This window comes from Arachis stenosperma, chromosome 9 (assembly GCF_014773155.1).
Source record: "Arachis stenosperma cultivar V10309 chromosome 9, arast.V10309.gnm1.PFL2, whole genome shotgun sequence".
In the NCBI taxonomy this organism is placed as follows: Eukaryota; Viridiplantae; Streptophyta; class Magnoliopsida; order Fabales; family Fabaceae; genus Arachis; species Arachis stenosperma.
The window spans coordinates 150,904,075-150,914,986 of record NC_080385.1 but is presented as its reverse complement, the minus strand read 5'-3'; the positions used below and the strand labels follow the sequence as shown (position 1 = coordinate 150,914,986).

The 10,912-nt window shown below is 32.7% G+C and overlaps 1 protein-coding gene across 1 annotated transcript; it reads left to right on the top strand.

Annotated features, from left to right (window-relative positions):
• The first annotated feature begins 1,166 nt into the window (after positions 1-1,166).
• On the top strand, positions 1,167-10,912 carry LOC130948487 (pleiotropic drug resistance protein 2-like). Its single transcript, XM_057877235.1, has 20 exons — positions 1,167-1,810; positions 2,122-2,242; positions 3,955-4,043; positions 4,295-4,379; positions 4,772-5,062; positions 5,153-5,243; positions 5,334-6,234; positions 6,521-6,681; positions 6,834-6,937; positions 7,015-7,180; positions 7,260-7,325; positions 7,694-7,815; positions 7,947-8,279; positions 8,362-8,652; positions 8,743-8,826; positions 8,908-9,041; positions 9,130-9,357; positions 9,659-9,830; positions 9,919-10,173; positions 10,455-10,912. The coding sequence occupies exons 1-20, from the start codon at positions 1,440-1,442 to the stop codon at positions 10,722-10,724; spliced, it is 4,335 nt and encodes a 1,444-aa protein (XP_057733218.1). The 5' UTR covers positions 1,167-1,439; the 3' UTR covers positions 10,725-10,912.

Here is a 10,912-nt window from a genome sequence, read left to right as displayed (position 1 = left end):
ACCACTGTCATTTCGTGATGCATGAAGTCACAAAGTCGTGCCAGAAACGAAGATAGATTATAATAAGTTAATGGAAACAGGAAAGTTTTAACCATCCATTCTCCTGTATATTGAAATTAGGTGAGTTTTATAGTACTTATAATTTGGTATCTAATTTTTGCCTAACTTATTTTTTATGATAATTTTTAAATATTTAATAATTATTTTTAAAATTAAATATTAATTTTTAATTCTCTTTAATAAGTTAGACAAATATTTTTAGACACTATAGTAATCACCTTAAAATTATATGCTATCATAAGACGTCAATTTGTCCACGCATGTTTTGCATTAGCCTGCAATTGGAAGAAAAACATCTTATTTATTCTTTTTGTAGTTATCATCTTGAAAGTTGAAACAAAGTCGAGAATATCCCAACATTGACTTAAATACAACTGCCTAATATACTACATGATTAATAAAATTCAATTATAATAATTATTAGATAAAATAAATTAAAGCAATACGACTCACAAGATCAATAATCATATCACATGATTCTAACGAATCTTTTCTCTAAAGATTGTGTATTATTGAAAGCATGTACGTAATTAATTTCCAATAAAAAAAAACAAGAGATAAACTCAATTCTAGTTTTGACTTTTGAGACTCACAACAATCGGCCAATTTGACGAAATTAAATCAGGTCGATGTAATTAAAGATAAAAATAATTGATAATAAATTAGTAAAAAATTGAAAAATTTGGTCTGATTTTTAGTGATGAACTAATTTCAAATAAGAAAATATAAAAATTATTGTTTAAAATATATTTTTTATATATAATATATTATTTTATTATATTTTGATTAATTTCAATTTAATTTTAGTAAAACTTTTAAACTATTAAATCTTTGACTTTACCAATTTATAACCGATTAAATTTTCATAAAATTTATTATAAAAAAAAGGAAGCGGTAGCAATGCATGCATTTGTATGAAACAGTTTTGAGATTATTACTCATTAAATTTGCAAGCTGGATTATTAATTTACCAAAATAGACTCAATAATTTCTTAATATGCATTATAACTTTCCATCCGTGGCAAAGGCAAGTTTAGTTAAACAAGTCACAGAGATTAAGATTAATTTCTGTACAGACAGTCGTTGTTGTTTAACTTTAATTTGATTCATGAATTTTGCTTTGGACAAAGAAAGGTAGCTTCCCTGATAATTACTAAACAACACAGTTGTACCCACCATTTTCCATTTATGTCCTTCTCATAACACCTTCTCTTAATCTAGTTAGTTTCACATGTTCACATTCTTCTTCTTCTTCTTCTTCAACTTCTTCAACCACACACTCTCTATAACTAGTTTAATTTAGACTCTAGAGCCAACTAGTAATAAACACTCATCTTCACATAACAAATTAAACCGTTGTTCTTGATTAGCACAAGGAAATGGAGGAATCATTGGATTCAGGTGAGATTATGAGTAGTATAAGGAGGAGCATAGGGATAGGATCATCAAGCAGGAGGAGCTGGGCATCTGCGAGTGGGCGCGGCGGAAGCGAGGTGTGGAGCAAAGAAAGAGAAGGAGAAGATGATGAGGAAGAGCTCAAGTGGGCAGCCATAGAGAGGCTACCAACTTTTGAGAGGATGAGAAAGAGCATAGTGAAGCAAGTTCTTGAGAATGGAAGCTCTAACTATGAAGAAATTGATATATTCAAGCTTGGTATCAATGAAAAGAAGAGGTTCTTAGAAGCTATGCTCAGAACTGTTGAAGAAGATAATGAGAAGTTCCTCTCCAGAATGAGGGACAGGATTGACAGGTCACAAAATATTTTCTATAACACTATATTACTAGCAAATATTATCATTTTTTATCCGTACTTAACCAGCAATAATTTACACATATATTTAATTTTGCACACATAAATTATGGGCTTATTTTGTGAGCATGTCATATAATTTTAGATTTTATACGAAAAGTATTCTGGTTACATTTTTTTTTCATATAGTTAATTATATTTGTATCTATACATTGTTTCTGTTCTGAAAATTCCATTCTTCAAATTGTCTAATTTACAAGACTTGTTGATTATTAATAAGCTTCACTTTGTGTTTGTGTTTTAATTATTAGGGTGGGTATAGAGATTGCTAAGGTTGAAGTTCGATTTGAGCATTTATTTGTAGAAGGTGATGCATATAAAGGAACCAGAGCATTGCCAACACTATTCAACTCCACACTCAATGCTCTTGAGGTATTTCTAAAATTAAGTAGCACCTTAGCTTCTTATACCATTTTGTAGGTTCAATATGAACCTTGCCACATTTAGAAACAATTATTACTGTGGTAGTTAATCTTTTATATATTATTACTACTCAAATAATAAATACAGAATTAACTTTTGGCGTGTTGGTGAGGTTTTAAAAGAATACTTTAGTTTTAATGCACTATAACTATAAAGCAGATCTACATATGTATTTAATTATGTAATAATATATTAATAAAAATAATTATTTTTTACATTAATGACATAAATAATTATTTAAAAAAACAGATATAATTGAACGATTGTATAAATATACTATCAATACATTGAAATTAAATTTTTGAAAAGAAGACATCAAAACTTAACTAATTATTATTGGTTGTTACTTGTTAGATAGACTTCAATTCTTTGTCGGGTAGAGATTCTTATATATGTTTCAAAAGGCTGCCATAGAAAATTACAAAAACTTGAAATTGATTTTATTCCCACATGGCATGATGTTTTCTCCTTTTTCTTATTAATAATTTTACGATAGTGTTATTTGAATTTCTAAAACGTTAATGTTCTATTAGCACGAATAAGAGACGAAGAGTAGAAACTAAAAGTTTAAGTGTTAAATTAAGAATCACATTAAATTTCAAATGTAGTATGCTACCAAATATGAAAATTAGAATGTTGAAAAAATATTTTTTATAATAATATTATTCTTGCATAACATATATTTCTACAATTCTCGATAAATAAAAAAGAGAAAGAAGAATGGAAATATCAAATAATAATCATAGCTGTTATTTATGTAGAATGTGGAGGTTTGAAAGTGATTTCCCAATCATGGAACCCTTCTATGTTCTTCTATCTTATTGCTCTTCACTTCTCACTCTCTTGGGACCATGGTAGATCTCATGCCATGTAGGACTTCGCTTGACCAATCAGAAATTTTATCTATAGTCAGGTTATTAATTAAAATAATTTTATTTATAAAACATAATTGTAAACAATCTTATATAATATTCTTCTAAAATTAATTTCTAAAAGTTTTTCTTTTTCCAAAAAATGAGACTCAATTTTACAACTACTAAATCAATTTTTAACAAAGATGTTAGTGGAATCAATTTTTAACTAATTGTTAAACTATTTAATAATTTTTACTTCGTGTGAGTGGTCTCTTTTGTGCTTGGTGACATATTACTCATCATTTAGTCTTAGGCTTAGTTTAGTAAAACTTTTACTTTTCAAAAATAGCTTATAAAAGTTAACTTCTAAAATATGACTTTTTAAAAGTTGTAGTATTTATGTTTGATAAATCAAATCAAAAATAACTTTTAATAAACATAAGCAACATCAATTGTGTTTGGTAAAATAGCTTTTAAAATTTAAAAATACTATAATAGACATAAATGCAAGTATTAAACTTGAAAATTAGTTAATATATGAGATTATATTAAAAGTACCTGATCTTTTAAAAGCTGCAAGCATAAGTACATGATCTTTTTTATTTACCAAACACAAAATGAGGAATTTGAACTTTTAAAAAGCACAAACACTTCTTTAAAAAGCTTTACCAAACCAAATAGTTTGGTTAGTTTAGTTTACTCCAAGAAGTTGATTTGCAACATCTAAGATTCAAGTTATGTTAGATGTATACTCATTTTAAGAAGCATTGTCTAAGGTATTTCCTTTTTATTTTTTTGTGATAACAGACAGTTCTTAGATCAATTAAAATTTTCCCCTCAAATAAAAGTGTTGTGAAGATACTACAAGATGTTAGTGGAATCATCAGGCCAGCAAGGTATATATATATATATATGATGGAGTCATTTATTATTTCCTAATTCACAAGATTCTTCAAATTAAAGTTGTGCGCTTAAGATGTTTGAAGATAATCCCAACTCAATTGTGTTAGCTTACACAAAAATAGTCTTAACTTATAACAAAATATAATCTCCCCTACCCCAACAAATGCATCAATGAATTATTTCAGGTATACTGCTAACTTTTTTATTTTATTCTCCATTCTATGTTTACTCAAACACTCTCCAGAATGACCTTGCTTTTGGGGCCTCCAGGATCAGGAAAAACTACACTGCTGAAGGCACTTGCTGGGAAATTGGACAGGGATTTAAGGGTTGTTCATCCTCTTGCTCAATTTCAACAAACAAAGCCATTATTACTATGATCATTATTGAATTTAAATGATATTATAGCATGACTTAGGATTTGATGCTTCACTTGTTAATGGATTTTTGTAACTGTTCCATAAATTTATCATGTCATACAATATATCATGTTAACCTGTCAAGTATTTATTCATGCTTTATTCATTCTCAACAGATTAATTATTATAATTATGTTAAGGAATATAGTGAAACACTGAATATGATTGACCTCAAAATACTAATAATAATGGATTGTGCCTTTCACCTGTGAATCATGGACAATAAACCCAGTAAAATAAGCTACATTGGAGTGTAAATCAATTCTTGGTTTTAATTGTGCACCATCAAAACTTGTCAATAGGCATCAGGAAGAGTCACCTACAATGGTCATGAGTTATCAGAGTTTGTTCCTCAAAGAACATGTGCTTATATCAGTGAGCAAAATCTTCATCATGGAGAAATGACAGTGAGAGAGACATTAGACTTTTCGGGACGCTGCTTGGGAGTCGGAACGAGGTTTGAACTATTGGTGGAGTTGACAAGAAGAGAAAAGCAATCAGGAATCAAGCCGGATCCCGAGATAGATGCTTTCATGAAAGCTACAGCAGTTGAAGGTCAAGAAACAAGTCTCATTACAGATTATGTTCTTAAGGTTTGATGCCTCAATTCTTATTTTAATGACAACTCCTTAAGAGATTATATTGAGTTTCACTATGCCTAACATCCTAAAAAATGAACTCAGCTTCTTGGATTGGAAATATGTGCTGATACTTTGGTAGGAGATCAGATGAGAAGGGGAATATCCGGAGGAGAAAAAAGGCGGTTAACTACCGGTATGTGGGAATAACTAAAACATGTAAGTATGCTTCAATTGTTTTCCATTCTAGAAATATCAAGCCATTGCTTTTATGCTGTGTATGCAGGTGAGATGTTGGTAGGACCTGCAAAAGTTTTCTTAATGGATGGGATCTCGACCGGTTTGGATAGCTCCACAACATTCCAAATAGTCAAATTCTTGAGGCAACTAGTTCATATCATGGATGTTACAATGATAATCTCGCTTCTGCAACCTGCACCAGAAGCTTATGATCTCTTTGATGACATAATCTTGCTTTCAGAAGGCCAGATTGTCTACCAAGGACCACGCGAAAATGTTCTTGATTTTTTCGAAAGCGTAGGCTTCAAATGCCCGGAAAGGAAAGGAGTTGCTGACTTTTTACAGGAGGTTACTTCCAGAAAGGATCAAGAGCAGTACTGGTTCAAAAGGGACACACCTTATCATTATATCAGTGTTTCTGAGTTTGTAGCTCACTTCTATAATTACAGAATTGGCCAAAAGATTTGTGAAGATCTTCAGGTTCCTTTCGACCGCAGTAAATCTCATCCTGCTGCTTTGGTTCAAGAAAAATATGGGATACCAAAGTTAGAACTCTTCAAGGCTTGCTTTGCTAGAGAATGGCTACTGATGAAGCGCAGCTCTTTTATATACATATTCAAGACAACTCAGATCATGATCATGTCTTTGATTGCTATGACAGTGTTCTTTAGAACAACAATGAAACATGGCCAACTTCAGGATGGGGGAAAATTTTATGGTGCATTGTTCTTCAGTCTCATCAATATAATGTTCAATGGAATGGCTGAGCTTGCTTTGACTATTTTTAGGCTCCCCGTTTTCTTCAAGCAGAGAGATTTGTTATTTTTTCCGGCTTGGGCATTCGCACTTCCAGTATGGATATTTCGGATCCCTCTATCTTTCATTGAGTCAGGGTTATGGGTTTGCCTTACTTATTACACTATAGGGTTTGCTCCACCTGCAAGTAGGTATGACAGTTCAGTAATTAGTTTATTTCAAAGAATATATCCTTAGTTGATAAATTTGTGCTGCTAATTATATATCTATAAATTGTTTCTTATAAATTGTTCCACATTCTCTAGTTGTACTATTGGTGCATGTGCATGCTTAAAAATAATTTGTTGAAGAGCTAATATTGTCAAACACATAGGGCTTAAAGTAATTCATATGCTTCTCTAGTTAATTTTTATTTTTAATATTTTAACTATATTTCTTTTGCCGTATTGAATAATGATCCCAGAATAATTGTTGCAGGTTTTTTCGTCAGTTCTTAGCATTCTTCTGTGTTCATCAGATGGCTTTATCACTTTTCCGATTCATTGCGGCTCTGGGAAGAACACAAATTGTGGCAAATACACTTGGTACCTTTGTACTGCTACTTGTTTTTGTGCTTGGTGGATTCATTATAGCCAGAGGTGAGCCTCAGTTGTTTTCTTTTTCTTCTCTACTTCATAGTCAAATGAAATGAAATGAAATAATGCATGGCAGAAAACTTTTATCATTTCAAGAAATTGCACAAAAAAGGAAGTGGAATAATTCATGAAAATCAAGTAGTCTACTTTTGCAGATGATATTGAACCTTGGATGATATGGGGCTATTATGCATCTCCAATGATGTATGGTCAAAATGCCATTGCCATCAATGAATTCCTTGACAAAAGATGGAGTGCTGTAAGATCTTGAAAATGTGGCCAAATTTTCTTTATTTGATTTCATTGTATAACTGCATTCACTTATCTTCTTTTCAGCCTAATACGGACCCCAGAATTCCTGAGCCTACAGTTGGGAAAGCTCTTCTCAGGGCTAGAGGCATGTTTACAGAAGACTATTGGTACTGGATTTCTGTTGGTGCTCTCCTAGGCTTTTCGCTACTCTTCAACATCTGTTTCATTGCTGCTCTGACATTTCTGAATCGTAAGTTTCAAGACTACTTGTTTCTGTTGTGATATAATATAAGACTGTTCCTAACAAGATGTTGAAAGTTAAATTGCAGCATTTGGTGATTCCAAATCAATTATTGTGGATGATGAAGACGAGACGGAGGGAACTACAAAACAGAGTAATGCTTCAACTGCTAAAAAATTTGAGCCTACTAGATCTTACCATTTTCTTTCTTGCTGATATCCTGTAAAAATACTTTTCTTCTGGGAAAATGCACTCTCTTGTTGGAAAGAGTCAACTTAATGCTATATGTCACAGCAAGTTTTTAGAAAAGTACCTGCTTTGTTCTTTCAAAACTAGTCAAGTTCCATTATAATGTGTACTTTGTCATTATTCTGAAATCAGATAACTTTCTAGTTGATGCAGAAAGATTTTCATCTTGTATTCAACATTTGTTTCTTTCTTAACAGTTTGAAAATTACACCATCTGTTAGGATTAGAAATAGTATATTTCCTTTTGAATAACAAGCTAATGGCTAAATGCAGGCACTGAGTTAGCAGAAAGAAGCAATCCAGATGATTCAAAAGCCAAGAGGGGAATGGTGTTACCCTTTCGGCCCCTATCGCTTGCATTCAATCACGTGAACTACTACATCAATATGCCATCTGTAAATTGCAGAACACTCTAGTCCTACATCAATTTCCTACCTATGACAAATACTTTGTAGTTTTACTATATTTGTAACTATGTTAATCCTCTGGAGTATTTATAATGTGGTAACATTTTTGTTGGTATCAGGAAGTTAAAAAACAAGGAGTTGAAGAGAATCGGTTACAATTACTAAGGAATGTTAGTGGAGCTTTCAGGCCTGGATTACTAACAGCATTAGTAGGTGTAACTGGTGCTGGAAAAACTACATTGATGGATGTTCTTGCAGGAAGAAAAACTGGTGGTTACATTGAAGGAAGCATCTACATATCTGGTTATCCAAAGAACCAAGAAACATTTGCAAGGGTTAGCGGTTATTGTGAACAAAATGATATCCATTCTCCAAATCTAACACTCTATGAATCCGTCTTGTTTTCTGCTTGGCTGCGTCTTGGTAAAGAGATCAACAAAGAAACAAAGATGGTGTGTTTCTTCCTAAATCTTAAACCACCCTAAATTGATGTAAATAGAACCATTATTCTAAAACAATTTCCATGTATTGCAGATGTTTGTTGAGGAAGTTATGAAGCTTGTTGAGTTACATCTGGTGAGGAATTTTCTAGTAGGCCTTCCTGCCATTAATGGTTTATCAACTGAACAAAGAAAGAGACTCACCATTGCTGTGGAATTGGTTGCAAATCCTTCTATCATATTTATGGATGAGCCAACTTCTGGACTTGATGCTAGAGCCGCAGCAGTCGTTATGCGTACCGTCAGAAATACAGTGGATACTGGTAGAACTGTAGTCTGCACCATTCATCAACCAAGCATTGACATATTTGAAGCTTTTGATGAGGTATGAATTCCCAGTATTTCAAGATAAACATTATTTTTCTATAGCAGTTATGAAGACACAGTGCTCTCTTAATTTTCATGTTTCCTTCAGCTTCTTTTGATGAAGAGAGGAGGACAAATCATATACGGTGGTCCCCTTGGTCTACATTCTCAAAAACTTATAGAATACTTTGAGGTGAGTATGATTTCTGAAGTTTCTGTACTGCAAATGCCAAAATGTATTAGTAATCAATGTAAACTATGTAATGTTTTTCAGGCTATTCCAGGAGTACCGAAAGTCAGAGACGGATATAACCCTGCGACATGGATGTTAGAGATCAGTTCCCCTGCAGTTGAATCTCAGCTTGGTGTAGACTTTGCAGAATTGTACAATAAGTCAGAATTATATCAGTTAAGCATAGCTTGGAACTTCATTGCCAAACACTGCCAAATCCGAAATTATACATCATCTTACATTTTTTATATCAACTCTTTTCAGGAGGAATCAAGAGCTTATTGAAGAGCTAAGCACACCATTACCGGGAACAAAGGACCTTTATTTCCCTACTAGATACTCTCAGTCCTTCATAACTCAGTGCAAAGCTTGCTTTTGGAAACAGCAAATGTCATACTGGAGGAATCCATCTTATAATGCCATCCGGTTCTTCATGACAACAGCTGTAGGGATAATTTTTGGATTCATTTTTTGGAAAAAAGGAGATAAAACGTAAGTTTGCAAGATGTTTTAACTTCTACGTTTTATACGAAAGAGAGTTGAACTTTACATAAAACCAAGAGTATCATGAATTCCTTGTTTGATGGCAATGAAACATCTCAAAGCTTTGTTCATGTTGGATGATACTTCCTGTTAAAATTTTGGATTGAATAGAAGTTAAGTGTAGTTGAAATATTTTTAGGAATCATCAAAATCTTGTCAAGCAAAACCTTCTTAATAATGCTTGCTTACATTTGCTCTTTTCCCCCTAAAACTAGTTTCATGTGAGGAAAATTACTTTTCTTTCTTGCAGTGAAACAGAGCAGGACCTTATAAATCTAGTGGGAGCTATGTATACTACAATTTTCTTTCTTGGATCCACCAACACAAATGCTGTTCAACCTGTTGTTGCAATAGAAAGAACTGTGTTCTACCGAGAAAGAGCGGCTGGAATGTACTCAGCTCTCCCTTATGCAATTGCTCAGGTGAACAAAACCCTTTTCACAGATACAAAGCAAAAACAATTGATAATTTATTCCCAATTACTGAGAAGATTCATGAAATCTAATGCAGGTAGCAATAGAATGTATATATGTTGCAATCCAGACAATGATCTACACTCTTATCATTCACTCAATGATGGGGTTCCTGTGGCATGCTGACAAGTTCTTCTGGTTATACTATTTCATATTCATTTCTTTTGTCTACTTCACACTTTATGGAATGATGACTGTGGCTCTCACACCAAACCACCAAATCGCTGCGATTGTCATGTCCTTCTTCCTGATGTTCTGGAACATGTTCGCCGGTTTCCTTATCCGAAAATCGGTATGTATAGAAAACCAATGATCAAATCTGTTTGTAGCCATGAGTAAGAAAGCAAATTGCACATTATCCTTCTTGTTTAAGGAATATAGATCACACATTAAATGCACATATATGGAAATCTTTTTTGGCTCTAAGTTGATAGGTAATCAAGAATCTTCATGAAGAAGCTAGTATTACATATATTTTGTTATATTATTGTCTATCCATTCTTTCTATTAGATATTGAATCATGTAAGTAAAGTTTTAACCTGAAATATCATTGTCCTTCTCAATTTTTGCAGCAAATTCCAATATGGTGGAGGTGGTTCTACTGGGCTAGCCCACCTGCTTGGACCATATATGGTCTACTAACCTCACAGATAGGTGACAAAGATTCTCCAGTTGCAGTTCCTGGATCTGGCACATTATCAGTGAGACACTACCTTGAGAAACAAATGGGTTATCACTACAACTTTCTTGGAGAAGTTGCTGTGGCTCATGTTGCTTTTGTTTTAATATTTCTCTTTGTATTTGCATATAGCATCAGGTACCTCAATTTCCAGACAAGATAAACGTTTCATAGGATTAGAAATGAAAAGAATTTGTATACAGAAGCAACAGGAAATAAAGAAAGAAATGTGTCTATTATTTACAGGGTTCTGTACCAAGTATGTCAAGAAAATATTAAGCAGCATTTTTGCTTTAATTTGTATTATATACACTAACTGGAAATTATCAATTGTATCTAGTTTTAAATCTG

What these genes read in the sequence shown, in the direction of transcription:
- LOC130948487 (XM_057877235.1), top strand. Translation starts at nt 1,440, where the DNA reads ATGGAGGAATCATTGGATTCAGGTGAGATTATGAGTAGTATAAGGAGG. An exon ending in CCACACTCAATGCTCTTGAG is followed by an intron (nt 2,243 to 3,954) that starts GTATTTCTAAAA and finishes TTGTGATAACAG; the next exon opens with ACAGTTCTTAGATCAATTAA. An exon ending in TGGAAAAAAGGAGATAAAAC is followed by an intron (nt 9,358 to 9,658) that starts GTAAGTTTGCAA and finishes TCTTTCTTGCAG; the next exon opens with TGAAACAGAGCAGGACCTTA.